This window comes from Pseudonaja textilis, chromosome 10 (assembly GCF_049901715.1).
Source record: "Pseudonaja textilis isolate UNSWEBS1 chromosome 10, rPseTex1.2, whole genome shotgun sequence".
Taxonomy (NCBI): Eukaryota; Metazoa; Chordata; class Lepidosauria; order Squamata; family Elapidae; genus Pseudonaja; species Pseudonaja textilis.
In genome coordinates, this window is record NC_141999.1 from 15,248,733 (window position 1) to 15,267,825 (window position 19,093).

At 39.4% G+C, this 19,093-nt stretch overlaps 1 protein-coding gene across 3 annotated transcripts in view; it reads left to right on the top strand.

Annotated features, from left to right (window-relative positions):
- Positions 1 to 19,093, top strand: part of HIVEP3 (HIVEP zinc finger 3) — a 206,991-nt gene that overhangs the window by 170,635 nt on the left and 17,263 nt on the right. For all 3 annotated transcript variants that reach the window (XM_026702439.2, XM_087939852.1, XM_087939850.1), the window contains exon 7: positions 9,588 to 9,763. In XM_026702439.2, coding sequence (XP_026558224.2) covers positions 9,588 to 9,763 — 176 coding nt within the window. The remainder of the gene's footprint in view (positions 1 to 9,587; positions 9,764 to 19,093) is intronic.

Here is a 19,093-nt window from a genome sequence, read left to right on the forward strand (position 1 = left end):
AAAAGGATCTTAACATTAGAGGGCTTTGAACTCCAACTTGGATGGCACGCATTTATGTGGGATGGAAAGAGTAAACACTACTTGTACTTTCAAAGGCATTATATAAGGAGTGTGTTATTAACTATTTAGGAAAAGATAAAAAAGTACATTACTGTAAGGTCCCACTGTGGTTATCTACAATGGAGGCAGTTACACATCCAAACGTTTTAGATTTTGATAATATTGTAAGATATAAAGATATATTACATCAAACCAGAGAGTTAAAGGGTAGGAATCAAATACAAATTCAAGGAAAAGAGATAGCATGGTGGCCCTATGTGCAGATACAAACGCATTACAAAAAAAGATAAAAGAACAATTTGGTTTTAACATGACCTACCAAGAATTAGATAAAATTTGGCATGGAGAGGAAAGGAAATTGATTAGTAAAATATATAAATATCTATTGGATTATAAATTAAAAGAAGAAACAGTCAAGGAGTGTATGATAATTTGGGCAAAAAATGTGGGCCACAGTACTGAATTAGACAAGTGAGAACATATTTGGGAAAGAAATTACAAACTAACTATGTCAGCCTCATACAAAGAGAATCTCTATAAAATGGTGTATCGTTGGAACTTGCCACCCACGAGACTGGCTAAGATGTTCCCGAACCTCCCCCCAAATTGTTGGAAGTGTAACTGCATCCAGGGAACATACTTTCATATGTGGTGAACCTGTCCATATGCACAGAAGTTTTGGAAAAATATCAAAAATTGGATTCTAAATATAACTAAACAAGAAGTAAGACTTGAACCCGAAACCTTTTTGCTGGGTATGATAGACTCAAAAATAGAAAAAAAAATCAGTATTTAATCTTGCACATTATAATGGCAGCCAGAATAAGTTATGCTCAAAATTGGAAACTGTCTATTGTCCCTTCAGAGGAAATAGTCATTAAAAAACTTCATGAGTGTGCAGAGATGGACAGCCTAACCAAATTACTAAAAAACAACAAAGATAGTGAATACTACAAAGTTTGGAACTGTTGGTACAAATGGTTAAAGAAAAAGCAACATTTGACAATTGAATAAGTTATGAAACTATGAAGGACATGCGTTTAATCATAAAGTATTCTGTGAAATTAAAACATTAAAAGAATGAGGAGGGTATTGTAACAAGGTAGATCACATCAATGTTATGAGGTAAAAGAAAAATGTAACCAATGCTCAATACCTGCTGCAAAATGTGTATGTATGTATGTGTGTATGTGTGTATATATATATATATATATGTTTTCTGAGGTTCTCGCGGTATTTGTATGTGGATCTTTGGTTGTTCGGTTTTTCCGCGTAAGATTCAAGTATCTGAGCAGCGTTTCGATGAAGTCTCATTCATCATCTTCAGGCTTTGTCTCGGCTCTGTGCTTCTCAGAGTAATGTGAGATTGCAGCTGCTTCCTCCTTTTAACTGCCAGTGGGGTGGGACTTGATTGGGTGGGGCTTGGCTGTGTTCTCATTGGTAGGGGTTTGGCTGTGTTCTGATTGGTTGGGGGTTAGCCGTGTTCTGATTGGTTGGGCGTGTTCTGTTCAGGTGGGGGCTTGGTTGTGCTCAGGTTAGTTTTAGTTGCTGGGGATTTGAGCTGGTGAGTTGTGATCTTGCTGTTTGGCTTCTAGTACGTGGTCCTGCTGCATCTTCATAGTGGGTGTCGGTTTGCTTCATGTATGGCTCAGAGGGTTTGAAGTGGGTAGTGATGCAGCTGCAGTGCAGCTTCTGGTCCATGAGTGTGTCTCATTTTCTGAATGGGGGAGTCTGTTTTCTATATGGAGTGTGGTGGTGGTATCTTGTGTGGCTCTCATGGGTGTGGGTGAAGAAGGACACCAGACCCACACCCATGAGAGCCACACAAGATACCACCACCACACTTCCATATAGAAAACAGACTCCCACCCATTCAGAAAATGAGACACGACCATGGACCAGAAGCTGCACTGCAGCTGCATCACTACCCACTTCAAACCCCTCTGAGCCATAATGAAGCAAACCGACACCCACTATGAAGATGCAGCAGGACCACGTACTAGAAGCCAAACAGCAAGATCACAACTCACCAGCTCAAATCCCCCAGCAACTAAAACTAACCTGAGCACAACCAAGCCCCCACCTGAACAGAACACGCCTCCAACCAATCAGAACACGGCTAACCCCCAACCAATCAGAACACAGCCAAACCCCTACCAATGAGAACACAGCCAAGCCCCCACCCAATCAAGTCCCACCCCACTGGCAGTTAAAAGGAGGAAGCAGCTGCAATCTCACATTACTCTGAGAAGCACAGAGCCGGAGACAAAAGCCTGAAGATGATGAATGAGACTTCATCGAAACGCTGCCTAGATACTTTGAATCTTACGCGGAAAAACCCGAACAACCAAAGATCCATATATATATATATATATATATATATATATATATATATATATATATATATATATATTTGTTTATATGTTTGTTTCTTCTTAAACGTTTTAAATATATGAAACATAAATAAACTTTATTTTAAAATGTAAAAAAAAGAAAGTTGGTACACTTAAAAAAAGAAATGTATTATATTAAAAAAATGCAAAGTAAAAAAAAATCCTATCTGAACTACACAAGGGGGTGAGGGGCAGGAAACAAATGTTTAAAACCCCCACAACAGAAAGAAAATATTTAAAAACCTGAACTAAACTAAACACTCACAAACAAAAACCTCATAAAACTACTTTATTTCTAATCCTAAATATTTGAAAGGCCGTTAAGACTGAATATATATTTCACCTATCCAATTATCCATCCATTCCTTCTCAGGCTATTAAAATAATACAATTTTCTTATATTTCATCATTATGATTCCATTTTAAAGAATGAATCAACCCTAAACCACATGGAATTGTATTGTCTAGCCTAGTCTTTTCTTTGGTACAAAGCTAATCCTACGGCTGAGAGCTGACAGATGTTAAATGAATTTTTAGAGCCTGGGAGAGCAACATTTTTCCACGAGTACATAATCACCATTTTTTTTGCAGCTGTCCATTCTTGATGTATCTGGTTCTTCTTAGACCAAAACGTTTCAAATTTGGGTGATATAGTTTAACAAAACATTAACATTGTTAACCCCTAATTGCTTTCCGCACACCTGGCTTACATAGCAACAATATTTAACTGGTAATAATTACAAATTAACCAAATCCCTGCTGTAATTAAAACCAAGAACATGGAATGGTAACTCTCAAACTGAGCCCACTGTGGCAAATACTCAGTAGTATTTCAGTCCTAGTACATGATTGAGGTTAACAAACAAACCTGATGTTGTTAAAAAAAATTAAAACCACCGTTGTTGTAAGAGAAACTTTTAAGAAGGAAATCCTAGACTCCTTCCTAAAAGAATCTGGCCATTAATTCATCAATATATTTAAAATATTTATGTGGAACCAACATAGGGATTGTTTTCAATATATGTATTAGTACAGGTACTCCTTGATTCACAACTGTAATGTAGCCTGCTCATTACAGTCACAAGTACTGACAGTCATTAAGACAGGTGGCCTCGCCTAACAACTTCCACTTCCTGCTCTCCCTGATGTGGCTGTTAAACCAATATGAATGTTGTTAAGTGAAGCACGGGGTGCTTCAGGGATTGAGAAAGGCCCTGGGAGGCTAATGCAGGTCCCAGGCCTCCCAAGACCTCCCCTACCCCTGAGACACCCTGTGACCCACTTCCTACTTTTGGGGGTCTCCACAGGCCTCATGTCAACTAAAAAATACTTCTTTGGTCTTTTTAGTTGCCAGCAGAAAAGCAGTGGGGAAAATAGTGCATTACTTAAATGCTTCAGATAATTGATAGGCAGCCAAAGCTTCTGGTGAGCAAGATTATTACTGGAGAGCATGATTGATGACTCTTGGCTATGGATGTGTCCCATTGGAGAATATACATCCAGGGGGTGGGGGAAGACCAGGGTCAAGGGTGAAATGAATGATGTGTGTTACAGTCGGCTGCACCCAGTTAACACTGGCATGATCACTCCCAATAAATCATTTTTTTTTTTACTCTGAGAGATGTGGCTAGAGACTCATGATTTAAATTGGTGGGGGGGTGTATTGTCAGATCCCTGACACCTCAGCCCGCTTCCCACTCAGCCACCCAAGGGAACCTAAAGCCAGGCAGCAGATACTACCAGCACACAGGAGCTGCTTCATGGCAACCTCGGGCTACTCTGCAAAACACAGAAGTGGGCAGTTAATTTTCCCAAGGGCCCACATGAGAAACTGATAATATGATAATATTTTGGAGGGCTGCTGTTGCCCCCTGTCCCCTGCTAATGTCCCAATGGCCTTTTCAACTCCCTGCCCCCCACTGTCTGCCGCTGACCCTGTGGGCCAGAGAGGGACAGCCAAAGGGCCATATGGGGCCCATGGCCTTTAAAATGTCCAGATGGGTACAAGCAGAAAGCCACAGTGGCGCAGTGGTTAGAGGGCGGTACTGCAGGCTACTTCTCCTGCCTACCGGCTGCCTGCAATTTAGTAACTCGAATCTCACTAGGCTCAGCCTTCCATCCTTCCGAGGTGGGTAAAATGAAGGCCCAGATTGTTGGGGGCCATAGGCTGACTCTGTAAACCGCTTAGAGAGGGCTGTAGGGCACTGTAAAGCGGTATATAAGTCATAGCTTCTAATGCCGTTGAGCTGAGAGGGAGTTTTATTCTTTAGAAATACTCAGAAATGAGTTTCTGAGCCACTCGCTTGTTATTTGATGCAAAACATTCAAAAGTTGTCTCAGTGGCGGAAGTGGGAAGAAGAGAGATGTGGCAACTGCTGGAGTTTGGCTTTTTTTTCTTCCTTTCTGGGTGACGTTATGTAACAATCTTGTGTCTTAGCAACAATGGCAAAATATCTGCTAATTCCCAAGCATTCCTGTTCTTGTGGGTGACAGCTACTTCTCTATCTCTGCCAGATCAAAAATGTTAGGATCATCAGAGACGTTGTCTATTATGCATTTTTCTCTGAGATTCTGGAAACCACCAGCATTTCTATTTTACTACCATACTCACCTTGGATTGCTTTATCATCCCCATTACCTGCATTTGAGGGCACCTGGAAGCAGCAGAGACTCCGACCAACGTCTTCTAAGTTCAGTTAAGAAAGGAATCTGAAAATTGCCACACATTTTGGGGAAGAAACCCTAAGTTTGGTTCAGGAGGAGTTGGTACATTGCAATGCCTCTGCTTAACCAGAGTGAGGAGGCTGCTGCTTGGACATCTCAAATTAACAAAAATAAGTCCAGTTCCCATGACTCAGTTTTCAGACAATTCTACCTGGATGACTGAGAACCTTGATCGACATATTCAGAAAGACATGTTCTTTTGGATGCATTCCAGATGAGCTTTCTGTTTCTTGAGTTGGCATTTGTGATAGTTTTATCTGTTTATGGCTCAACAGGTGGCAGCATCTGACCGACATTACTTGAGCTCAAGAGTTAAACACGGTCAGGCCTGTCCCAAAGGTGCTTTCTTTTTTCAAAAGGCAACAGAACTTTGTTTTTCCTTGAAGACTGAAGAACTGAAGAAGCTTCATGGATGAGAAGCGAAACGTCTCAAAGAAAAACAAAGTCCAGTTGCTTTTTGAAGAAGCAACTTTGGGATAACCATGACTGAGAATCTCCATAGACAGGGAAATTCTCAGAGATAGTCACTCCTGGTTAGTGCATAGATAGTACATGCCCGGAGAATTCTGGTGGCATGATAAGCTAGACTGGAAAGTCGGAAAACTCATCCAGCTGAAGGAAATAACAGCCTCCCTTCATAAGCTCCAGAACTTAATCTCAACTCTAAAACATCTCCTCCTTTATCTTTTATTATCTATTTTATTCTTAATAGTTTCCCTGTTGCTATTACGTATATTAACTTTAAACAATACAAAGCATTCTTAGGTTAAAAATAGTTCAAGCAGAAGAATGATGCAGGCAGTCTTGTTTGATGGGGGAAATCCTAGCAGTTCAAATTTCCCAGCATGGGACAAACGATGTAGAAAGTCCAGATTTTTGTTTATTGTATTTAAAGCTCTGGGCAAATCAGAGGTTATCACTTGATGCATAAAATGCCATAAGGAGGACATCGTTTTTGACTTAAATCTATTTTGCAAGATTGTTGTGAATATATCAAGTCGGGACAAGGAACACTTTCATATCAGCTGAGGAGTGGGCAGAGGAGATGATGATGATGATGATGATGATGATGATGATGATGATGATGATGATGATAGAGATATATCTCTAGCAGGCAAGTTCTCTTGGCCAAAACTTTTGAAATCTGTTGCTTCTTTATGAGAAACCATTTCTTTTCATTGCTTTGCTCTTGGCTTCCGTTTTCCATTACTCAGTAGGCAAACTTCCAAAAGACAATTTCATAGGGAACTGGCCAGACTCCTCCCAAAGATGTCCTTCCCCCACCCCATTACTAACCTGGGAATTATTCTTTTTCTCAATGCTCGCTCAGCAACCCTCTCCTTTTGGTGTGTATTTAAAGTCTGGAAGGGATTCCTTTCCTGTTTTCTCAAGTTTCCCAGCTGTTTGTGCCTCCAATCTTGCACGTGGGTGTAAGGCAGCATCTGGGAACAGACAATTTGGCAAAATTCCCTGACCCTGGATTTCCCAGTTTTCATATCTGTGACTTCTTTGGAATTGCCTTGGAGAACAATAGCTTGAGAATGGCTGGATGTAAGGAAAACCAGGTGAAAAGTTGGGTTTGGGGGTTTCTAAAGGCCCACCTTGTTTTAAACAAGGGAAAACAAGGTACACAATATTTGTAAGCGTCATTTCTCAAGTCTGCTGCTTGAATGAGTGGCTTTGCAGGAATCCACTCTCTCAGTCAGTGTTGTCAATATTGTGGCATTTTTGCTTTGGATTTTCAACTTGAACCTGACAGGAAAGAGGAGGATGCCTTTCCATCAGAGCTAGCCAACCTGACCAGCAGTCCATTTCCATTTTTTGAGATAATAGCTACTCCAGAAAAATTGTCTGCATTAGCAAAAATAACTAGGTCCAGTTTACTCTGTCTGACATTCAACTGTGCAACAGGATATCTATTGCAATGGAATGGGGATGCAGGTGAGGTTGTCAACCTTTGGGCAACCTTTCTCAGGATCGGGGTTTTTTTTAATGATGATTTTACTGACCTTTATATGAACAGTAGCAATTGTAGCTATAGAGCACTTACAAGTTTCAGCCTAAATTATTCAAACTGTATGCAGAAGGGGAAAAAGGAAAGCAGTAAAAGCACAGAAAGAAAAAAAAAAAGCGGAAGGGGGAGAAACTAAGAAGATAATTAGAAAAAAAGCAAAACCTTACTTTGTTTTGCCAAAATGATCGATTTCATTTGTGCAGTGTTTGCTTTCTGCATTATTGGAATGTCTTCTGTGGTGGGTCAACAGGAGCAAGGTGTGGCTTCCAACCACATCTCTTTTTAATGACAAAAAATATCAGTTGCATTTTTGTTCTTGGTAGAGAGTGAGGGGTGCTAGGACATTTTCATTTCTTTCTCTCTCTCTCTCTCTCTCTCTCTCTCTCTCTCTCTCTCTTTCTTTCTCTTTGTTTTAAAGAGGTTACATTTTCCAGAGTTGTAATGAACAATTAAGAGATAGGATTCTAGGGTTCTTGATATTTCCGGCTCTCCCTCCCTCCTTGGGCAGGTATATATTATACAAATGTTCTTGTTCAGTGAATTATTTAGTAGATGTACAGCATTTAGGCAGATCAGTTCTTGAACTTCCTTGAAATGTGTTAGCGTTAACTGACGTCTACTAATATTTTTCCAACATATTTGATATATCCTTGGCATTTCCTGCTCATTTATTATCTTCATTGTAAATGAACTACAATTATACTAAAACTGATATTTCTCTTACTTTCTCCTTTGTAGAGCATGCCTGATATTACTATCCAATATTATTGTTCAGATTCAGTTCAGCTTTCTCACTTTCCTCTTTTAGATCCTTTCCAAGTTATTTTTGGGGGGAGAATGGGGGGAGTTATTTTTTGGGGGGTAGGAGTTCCCTTTAAATGTTTTAGACCCAGATTCCCAAGCTATATTCCTTTGCAAATTCAAGACACTCCCCCCCTCTTCCCCCAAATAACATATCTTGGCCATCTGAATGTCTCTTAGTGAAAAGAGCTATTTCTATGCTCTGAATGTAGGAAAAATGAGAGGAACCAATGGCTCATCTTTCCCCAAATAATAGGTGTAAATTATGAATATCACCACACTTTTTCCCCCTTCCCAGCTGACTTGTTTGTTACTCTAGTGGGAAAGAAAAGCTCGTGTTACTAGGCTGAGCCAAAAGCTAACAGCGTTTTAAAAGTGGAGGTACCTTTCTCGGACATGTTCCACATGAATTTCTGGCCACAGGTTTCTGCTTACAAACTTTTTCTGTAATGTTTAGATTTCAGCAAAAGGCATTAATAAGACACATGGCTGAAGATGATTAGAAATGTCAGGGTTGTTTGGTAAGAGGGTGCTTGTTAATAAAATAAGGCTAAAGATCTGAGCTTACTGGAAAATCTGAGCATGGAAATCCCTTCCTTGCCTGAAACTCTCTACACACTAGAGGGGAATAATTGTAGCTCAGGGTTGAAATGGGGCTCTCTGAGCTTGCTTGTTTGCATGCAGACGTTTCATTACCCAAACTAAGTAACATTATCAATGCTAGTGCTGATGATGTTACCCAGTGGTGGGATTCAAATTATTTTACTACCGGTTCTCTGGATGTGGATTGGTGGGCATGGCTTGGTGGGCATGGCAGGGGAAGGATACTGCAAAATCCACATTCCCTCCCCACCCCACTAACCTGCTTTCCAGCTCCGTTCTCCTGTGCAGGGCAACCAAAGAAGACCCAGCCAATCAGCTGGGACTCGGGAGGCGGAGAATAGATGGGGGCAGGGCCAGTCAGAGGCAGTATTTGCCATTTCTCTGAACTACTCAAAATTTCTCTACTGGTTCTCCAAACTGGTCAGAACCTGCTGAGTACTCACCTCTGATGTTACCTAGTTTGGGTAATGAAACACCTCCAAGAAAACAAGCCAGGTCAGAGAGCCCAAAGGACCCTTCCTCTCCGTAAACTGTCAGGAAAGCGAAGTCCCTTGTTTATTAAATGTGTTTAACCATTTGGCTCCTCTTAAGGAGTCAGGATACCCCTCATGGTTCTCTTCTTGCTAATGTCATCTCCCTAAGGTGAACTGCACGGGATGGGTGGGACCTTTCCCCATCCTTGCCTAACACTGGCTTCCTCAAATTGGAAAAAGAAGGAACCGAGTTCACCAAGAGTGACATCCTCCATTCAAGGATGTAGAAGTGCTGTGGTTACAAATGAAATCTCTACCTTTCCAATTCTGGAGGGCTCCACCCACACACCTATGGTTCTCCGATGCTCACTCAGTGCATTTTTAATCTGCAGCCATGAATAATGCAATGGGATTGTGTGTTGGTTGTATGCTTAAAAATATATTTTTTTTCCAAGGAGACTTGCTATGTTAAGGTGGGAATCTTTTACTTCTGTTACCATGACACCCTGTTGCTCATAGGTACAAATCAAACGAAGAGTATGTGTATGTGCGAGGCCGTGGACGAGGGAAGTATGTATGTGAGGAGTGTGGAATTCGCTGCAAGAAACCCAGCATGCTGAAGAAACACATTCGCACGCACACAGACGTCAGGCCCTTTGTCTGCAAGTACTGTAACTTTGCTTTTAAAACCAAAGGTAAGCACCAGTCAGCTCTGAGCTCATCTTCCTAGTGCATTGGCTTGCTGGTTGACATTCCTTCTGGGGCGGCAGCAGGCAGAGGCTTAAAGCTCAGTTGGAGAAGATCTCCTAGAACCTCAAACCTGGCTGAAGTTTGGCTGAAGCATGACGCCAGAAGCAAAGCTGTCATCCGCTGGGTAACCAGGTCCCAGGGAAACCTTTGACTGGAGTATGCCTTTAGCACAGGCAGTCCTCTACTTACGACCACAACCGAGCCCAAAATTCCTGTTGATAAGTGAGACTGTTTGTTAGGCGAGTTTTGCCCCATTTTACAACCTTAATAGAATAGAATAGAATTCTTTTATTGGCCAAGTGTGATTGGACACACAAGGAATTTGTCTTTGTGCAAATGCTCTCAGTGTACATGAAAGAAAAGATACATTCATCAAGAGTCAGGAATCATAAGGTACAACACTTAATAATAATCATAGGGTACAATGAGAATAGAGTAGAGTAGAGTAGAGGTAGAATAGAATAGAATAGAACAGAACAGAACAGAACAGAACAGAACAGAACAGAACAGAACAGAACAGAACAGAATAGAATAGAATAGAATAGAATAGAATAGAATCCTTTATTGGCCAAGTGTGATTGGACACACAAGGAATTTGTATTGGTGCATATGCTCTCAGTGTACATAAAAGAAAAGATACATTTGTCAAGAGTCAAGACTCGTAAGATACAACACTTAATCATAGGGTACAATAAGCAATCAAATCATACTAAGAAACAGTCAATATAGATCATAAGGATACAAGCGACAAAGTTACAGTCATACATTCACAAGTGGGAGGGGATGGGTGATAAGGAGTGATGAGAAGATTAATAGTAATAATAATGCAGATTTTGTAAATACTTGGACAGTGTTGAGGGAATTATTTCTTTAGCAGAGTGATGGCTTTCGGGGGAAAACTGTCCTTGTGTCTAGTTGTTCTGGTTTGCAGTGCTCTATAGCCTCATTTTGAGGATAGGAGTTGAAACAGTTTATGTCCGGGATATTTACTGAGGGGTCTGTAAATATTTTCACAGCCCTCTTTTTGACTTGTGCAGTATAATTTGACTCTTGCCACCATTATTTAAGGGAATCGCTGCAGTTGATAAGTTAGTAACCCGGTTGTGGCTAATAGTCTGGCTTCCCCATTGACTTTGCTTGTGAGAAGGTTGTAAAAGGGGATCCCATGACCTTGGAGCACAGCAATGGTCATAAATGGGAACCAGTTGCCATGCACCTGAATTTTGACCATACGATCTTGTTGCAAAGGCCAGAACCATGAAAAACGGTCATAAGTCAAATTTTTCCAGTGCTGTTGTCACTTTAATGAGCTGTTTGTCAGCGTTCCAATTAACCAACTCTAAACCAATCAACTCCGAGACAAGCATTTCCTCAAAGTTCCATTTTATTAAGAATTGTCCTGTTGGCACGTCTAGCAAATCCTGAATTTGAGAGTTCTGGGTTTTTCCCTTCCCAAAAGGGAAATCAAAGATCCATCCCTTGCATCCATCAGTTCATCACATGGCCCAACCAAATCATCATCATGAATTGGAGACATCCCTCCAGACACTCCTCTCCAGGTGCAGGGCAACATGTCCTTGACTCTCTGAGAAAGAATGTTGTTGAGTCTATCTCATACCTCACTATGAAATCCCCCCTCCCAAATTCCCAGGCACTGAAATGTGGCAGCCTCGAAGCTTCCAAGTAAAAAAACAGCTTCCAAGGCTGACACTGTTGTAAGTTGAGACCTACCTGCATAACATTTGAGGCCAGTGAAATCAGAACCAGGGCTTGCCAAGCTAGAGAAAGTCGTGTTGACATAAATCACCCTTGTTCCTTACTGAAAGTGTATTCGAACAATGAACGTCATGTATTCATTAATTGAACAGGCAATCAAATACTATCTTGTTGCAGGGTAACAGCCATCCAGAGCCATGTTGTCAGGTTTCCAAGTGTTGAAATCCATTTAAAAAGAAAACCAAAGTCCATCTTCCAAAACAAATTCTTTTATTTAAGAAAGCATCAAATTGGCAAAATCCATGGCAATTCCAGATCTGACACAACCCGGAATTACCCCACAATATTAAAGTTAGAAACAACCCCCAAAAGTCACATTCTCCAATAGAAGTAATTCAACATTGCTTGATGACATAAATCTCCACCTCAAGGGGCCCCAGCACAAACAGCTTGTTTCCCACGGGAAGAAGAATCACCTAGCCAAAACAACTCTATCTCCACTCCTCCCCCTGCCTTAGGAATGTGCCAAGCCTGAAACATTCCCCATGACTTCCACAGAGAAAGTAAGAAAAAGAATATATACTAAGCCTAACTAAAATGGCTACACTTATGTCAGTTTCGGGCTTGACGCATGCTTCTATAGGTATTCAAGGGCATCTCCAGCCTTATGTGCTTGCATTCTTCACATATGCTATCCCTTTCTATCCTTGACCTACTCTTATTGGCAACTTTACATCAAAGAAACCTACAGGGAGACTTTGACTTACAACCGTTCATTCAATGATCATTCGAACTTACAACGGCACTGAAAAAAGTGACTTATGAACATTTTTCACACTTGGCAACCGGTTCATGTTTATGACCTTTGCTGTGTCCCAGGGGTCACGTTATCCCCTTTTGCGACCTTCTGACAAGCAAAGTCAATTGGGGAGCCAGATTCACTCAATGCCCGTGTCACTAACAGTTGCACTGATCCACTTAACAACGATTGTAAATACAGCAAAACTCACTTTAACAACTGTCCCACTTAGCAACAGTCATGTTGGGCCCAATTGTGGTCGTAAGTCAAGAACTTACCTGTATTCTCCCAAAGGACCATACTTCCAATCCTAATCTGTGGGTTTGTCAATTCTTGAAAACGCTTGTACCCTGCTCTGCATCTCTTTAAAGCTTTTGGATGTGTTAGCTTTATTGCTTCCCATTTTTGGTTTATTGATAGATAAGAGATAGTTTCAAATCTTGAAATAAAGATAATTCTGAAAGCATGACTGAATTGCAGACAGAAGGTTTATAAACCAAGAGAATATGAAATCTGAGCAAGCTGCAGCTTTTTAAAAAATATTGCTGAATGTGATGGGAAGAAGGATGGCTTAAAGTAAAATATACAATTATTTTTAAGAACATACTATAGGTAAATTGGAAGTCTATCTCTTAAGAGCAAAGTATTCCCTTCTTTTCAGTGGAAATAGCTCATGAGGTTTCCTTTTGCTGTATGAATTAGTTATTTTGAATCAGTTACAGGCATAAGGGAACTTAGCTACAGCTGTTGTGTTGTTGAGAAATTTTCAGAAGATAATTTGTTGTCAAATTTGGAGAAGTGGTACCTTAACTTAAACTGGTATGGATCTTTCTGCAAGTAATAGTGATGATATTCACGAAAATCATCCATGTTGCATGGGAAGTAGGTCTGAGCTTTGCCAAAGATCCCTGTAGCCAATTAACTTGTTCTAACCTTCATCAAAGTATAGGAACCTCTACCTAGGATAACCGAAACTGCTATAAGAAATGGGCATACATTTGCTTAAGAAAATTCAGCTTACATTTGAAGTGTAAATTCAAGGGTTCTGACTGCCTCTCTTGGTTTATTCTCATTTCTTATTTTTTAATTCTCATTTCTAGTTTCTAGAACCAAAAGTCATTGTTGGGTCTTCAACAAAGTATTAGCTCTGTGTTTAATTTCACATAGTGCATTAGTTTGAAAGGCGGCAGATGGCAAAACCGGTAATAGCCTCTTCCCAAGGCTTTGAAAAGAGATATTCAGTTGGCATATAATGCTTGCCCAGGAGGATCACGTGGATGGCTATGGAAAAAGTATTTGGAGTCCTTCTTTGATATCTTGGTGCAATTGAAAAGTGGGATGGAATGATTGTGAGACAATAGAAGTTCTGGTCTAGAGTTCATTAGCCATCATCTGAATTTTGAGATGTATATAGAGTTTGTTGTTCAGTTCAATGAAACATGGGCAAGGGGGAATGTGCCTCTTTAGTTTAGAAGTTTTTTTCCTGAAGAAAATCAGAAAGAATTGAACTTTTTTCCAAAATAATTAGATGTTTGGAATTTGCTTTTCTGTCCCTTTCTCCTTCTCTACCTTTCTCCCTCCCTCCCTCCCACTCTACCTACCTATCATCTCAAATGCTTTGCTCATGGTCCTCTCAATTCCCAGCATCCATTCCTTTTGAATACCTTCCACAACTCTTGTCAAGAATACTGATAGCACACAGGAGAAATAAAATATATTTTCTGATTCCATCCTTATTCTTTTTCTTCTTGTACATCGTACATCAATATAGTTGTGTGTCTTATGTGGGGAGATAGATAGTTATTCTGAACGTCAGCCATTCTCTCTCTCTCTCTCTCTCCCTCTCCCTCTCCCTCCCTCCCTCCCTCCCTCCCTCATCTGTGACAGGGGGGAAAAAAAATCAGCAGCTCTTAAAAGTTTGCAAGCTTTTATTTGAAACTATTCTAATAAGTCCCTGAACATCTATTGTGACTTCCCAGAAGTCTAAACGGCACAGAGCACGAGTATGCAGGTAAAACAGCGCATATACTGTAAAGATAATTACAGCATTTTCAGGACCTTGGACAACTTCATAAGGAAAAGCTGTTGTCCTGGCAGAGAATATAGTATCTACAAATGCAGACAGAACCTAGTCATTAATTTAATTCCTAGGGGATGATGGCAGCAATCTTTAAAACAATTCAAGGCAATTACTGTAGTTTCGTGCTGCTTGTGTAGCTGAAAAATAGTCAAAGCCTCTAGGGTTGTACTGTAGTAATCAGAAGTTGAGGTGGAAGGGAGGACTGAATTTTTATATAGGAGGACATAAAGGAAAGCTCTGATTTCTCTTGATCAGATGGAGATTTGCAACTCACCTGTCCCCTGAATCTTTTCTGGGTTGAGTCTCAGTGTAAGGAACATCATAATGCTTGTATAATAAGAGTACTGCATCCAGTTTTGGTCACCACATTATAAAAAAGATGTTGAGACTCTAGAAAAAGTACAGAGAAGAGCAACCAAGGATGATTAGGGGACTGGAGACTAAAACATATGAAGAACGGTTAAAGGAATTGGGCTTGGCTAGTCTAGTGAAGAGAAGGACCAGGGGAGACATGATAGCCGTCTTCCAATATTTGAGGGGCTGCCACAGAGTGGAAGGGGTCAAGCTATTTTCTAAAGCACCTGAAGGCCAGACAAGGAGTAATGGAGGGAAACTGAACAAGAAGATATTTAGCCTAGAAATAAGGAGAAACTTTCTGACAGTGAGAACAATCAACCAATGGAACAGAAGTTTTCCCTTGGAAGTTGTGGGAGTGCCATCAGTTAAGACTTTCAAGAAGAGATTGGACTGCCTTTTGTCAGAAATGGTATAGGGTCTCCCGCTTGGGCGGGGGGTTGGACTAGATGACCTACAAGTTCCCTTCCAATTCTGATTATCTGTATCTAATGAAAATATAGGTCCTCATTTCTGCATATAAAAGAATGACTGCATAACAGAAGCCTATCAAAGCAGACATGGAACACTGATTCCATTCTGTTCCATCTTTGTTGATTTGTAAACATTATTATAATATAACTTTGGACAAAGCAATAAACTTGGAGAAAGATGGTTGACAATTTTCTGGGATTTTATCCTGAAGCTTGAACTAGGAAAAAGTTCCTAGTATCCATGGTATTGTCAAAAGTTTTCAGATGAAGATAAGAAACCTAAATAAGAGTGTTGTGGGACTTGACATGTTCAATTGATGCTGTGATATTTTTGGAAAATGAGATAGTTGGGAAATAATTTGCAGCCAGATTTGTATTAATCTCAAGATACTGGTCAAATACAATAGTGTAAACCATATTCGTCATTGAGTTACAAGGTAGCATAGCATTTATTCCTTCTGTAAAGAAACCCAGCTTCTGGAGAGGTCAGTTTGTTGGAAAAAGTTTTTTCCTCTCTGAATTATAACACCCCCAAAAAAAGTTTTCTTGCTTGTGTGCTTGCTTTCTAGAAAGAAACCAAATTCTATTGCACAAACAAATCTAAGGTATTTTTCAGTGCACATGTTATAATGGGCTAGTAGGATGCAGCCTTTGAAGTGAATTTAAGCAATTTCAAATATTCACCTTAGAAGATGGGGAAAGATTAGCTATATGATTCATGTGCTTTTAAAGATCCAGTAAAAGGTTGTTCTGTGCCATAGAATTATTTGACTACATCTAAGCCACTTAGAATCCAAGTACTGAGCAAAAACACACTTCATTCTCCGACTGAAGGAAATGAGAATTGAAATTTTGTTTGGGTTGTTTTATTCACATATAGCGAATGGGCCTTTTCCCCATTTTTTTTCCTTTCCTTTTTCTTTCTGCTTTGGTAGTTTGTTGCAAAGAGAATTTATTATTATAATTTAACTTAAGCTTGATCCTAAAAGTGCCTATTATGCAGATACACAAACCCACAGAGATACATAAATATATAGTAAAGAATGCCATCACAATATTACTTTGTTCGATCTGCTGCATTTAATGATCGTTGCATAAATTTTGCTATGCTCAATTTGGATAGCCAAATTCTGTGGCTATCCAAAAAGAATAACTATTGTTAAACTGATTGTGGCAGTAGTGAAGGTGCTGGCTAAGAAACCAGAAGATGGTGAATTCTAGTCCTGTCTCGGGCATGAATGCTGGCTGAGAGGCTTCAGGCCAATCACTCTGTCTCAGCCCAACCCACCTAACAGAATTGTTGTGGGGAAAATAGGAAGAGGAAAGAGTAATAGGCATATTTGCCATCTTGAGTTACTTATAAAGTAATAAAGGTGTGAATAAAAAAACCCCTTAGAACTGAAAAGCCCAATCTGGACTGATTTATCATTTAGTGAGTAACTGGAAGAGGTGAAAAAAACTGACATTTCTTCCTATTTCTAGTCATGTATGAGCAGATATGGGGCTGTGGTCAGTTTATATGATTTCATATTCTCATTTCTGTCCTTAAATTTTTCCCCCCGAATAACAAAATCCTTTATTTATAGCATTAATTCCCTATGACTTAGCTTTAAATATTACAAAGAGGATTGGGATAGGATAGGATAGGATAGGATAGGATAGGATAGGATAGGAAAGGAAAGGAAAGGAAAGGAAAGGAAAGGAAAGGAAAGGAAAGGAAAGGAAAGGAAAGGAAAGGAAAGGAAAGGAAATAGAGACTACACAAAAACAAACTTGGGCACCAACAAGAAAACTTGTACCAATATTTAGCTCACACTGGGAATAATATAATCTATTATTTAATAACTCTTCCATTGTTCCCACTTTAATATAATTAGACATTATGATATATGTGAAGGTATCTCCTCAGGGGACTGAAGTGTAACAATTCATTGAAAACATACCTCCACAATGAACAAGCCTTAATGTATCATGTTGCTTTTTTATTATTAAGAACTCATTCTTCTTTAGATGGTGTAATATGCCAACTATTTTATGGTTCTTCTTGATTAGATAATTGTAACTATAGTAAAAATAAGTCCTATTCATTACCACTTTCATATTAGAAAGAGGGAGAAGAATATAAAAAGGATGATGCCATTACATTGATCTGTAAGCAAAAGCTAGAATCACTGTCCAGAGTAATTAATCATTTGGAACCCCCAAATCTTTATTATCACATATCCATGTGCTGAAGAGTCTGAACTAATTTAGATAAATTCTAACCTCTACATTAGGGTAATATATATTAATGAAATAAAGTGCAAACTTTTAAAATTCTCCAGAATGCCTCAATCTAGAGTTTGAAAGGTGTATCAAGACTCGAATACAAGTCTAGGCCAAAAGGGAATTTGGGAGTCTGATGTGTTATACTATAGTACTTGGTGTTGGTAAGAAAGAGAAATTTTGAGGTTGCATCTAAGACTCGTGCAAACCCTTTGATTTGAAGAAATTCTTTTTTTTGGAAATAGATATTCCAGTAGTTATTCTAATTGAGAAAGTTAGATCCTTTCTACATTAAGTAATTGGGACTGCTCAAAAATATGTTTTTTCTCTAGGTAAGGTAGCTCATGGAAGAAGAAAAAAATGAACTCGTGTCTTTTTGTCTCTGTAATCTTATAGTTCAAGAATATGTAGCATTTTTCAAGATAAAGCCTACCCTAATCCTTGAAGTAAGATTATGTGAACTGTACTTCCCTAATTTTGATTGAATCAGGACAAAAAATGACCAAAAAACTAAACATGATTTTGTTTGATTTCAGTGCCAGTCCAATTACATTTCTTTCATAGCCCAGTCATCTATCTTCCCTGCTATTGTACCTTGTTTTGCTGTTTTAGACATTTACTTCTGGTGATTTCAGTGGAGAAATTGGTTACTCAGGACCTGATTAAAGTTTATTTCCTCTATCTGCTGTTGGATACAGTTCCTAGGATTCATAATAAAGCTACTATTACATTCCCAAATGTTTCTCCCGCTTGAGTGTTTCAGAATTTCTCCCTTCCTTACATTCTGAACTGCAGAAATAGACTGTAAGGTTATAAACTCTCATTGTTACACTCTCCAAAAAGACATCAAGCAATCTCTTCGTATTTTCAACCTCTGAGACTTTGTAACTAACTTCCATGGTTGGGTTAACCAACAACTGCAGTTTAATTTAAAGACTTAAACTGAAGGGTTTTTAAAAATGATCCTTAATGCATAAAGCCACGTGGCTCTTAGGTTTCCAATGATTCATTAGCTCAGTCCCTCGTCATGTTCTTCTGCTGTTTTATTACAACATTCCCCATCCCGGTCCCCTAAAGTCACATTTACCTGAGCACCTGGAAGCTGAGCAGTTCCTACCTGTTTTAATTTATTATCCGACACATAGACATTATTCCCAAAACATGGCCTGTATTTAATTTGAAGCAGTCCTTGTGTCCATAACAAATCTATCTTGCTTTCAAATGCAAGAAATCAAGGGTAATTCTAGATAAAACCTTTTTCTGTTTTACATTTGCTTGCTGTTGTATTCGGATCATGATTTAATGTTATTAAATGAGCAGGCACTCTTTTTTTTGTGCTGGAGAGTTCCTTGCACTATAAGGAGATCAAATCAGTCAATCCTAAAGGAAATCAATTCTGATTGTTCTTTGGAAAGACAGAAATTGAAGCTGAAGCTCCAATATTTTGGCCACCAAAGGAGAAGAGAGGACTCATTGCAAAAAGACCCTGAAGTAGGGAAAGATGGAAAGCAAAAGGAAAAGGGAACAGCAGAGGATCAGATAGATGTTAGACAGTTATTGATGCAATGAACAAGAATTTGGGCAAACG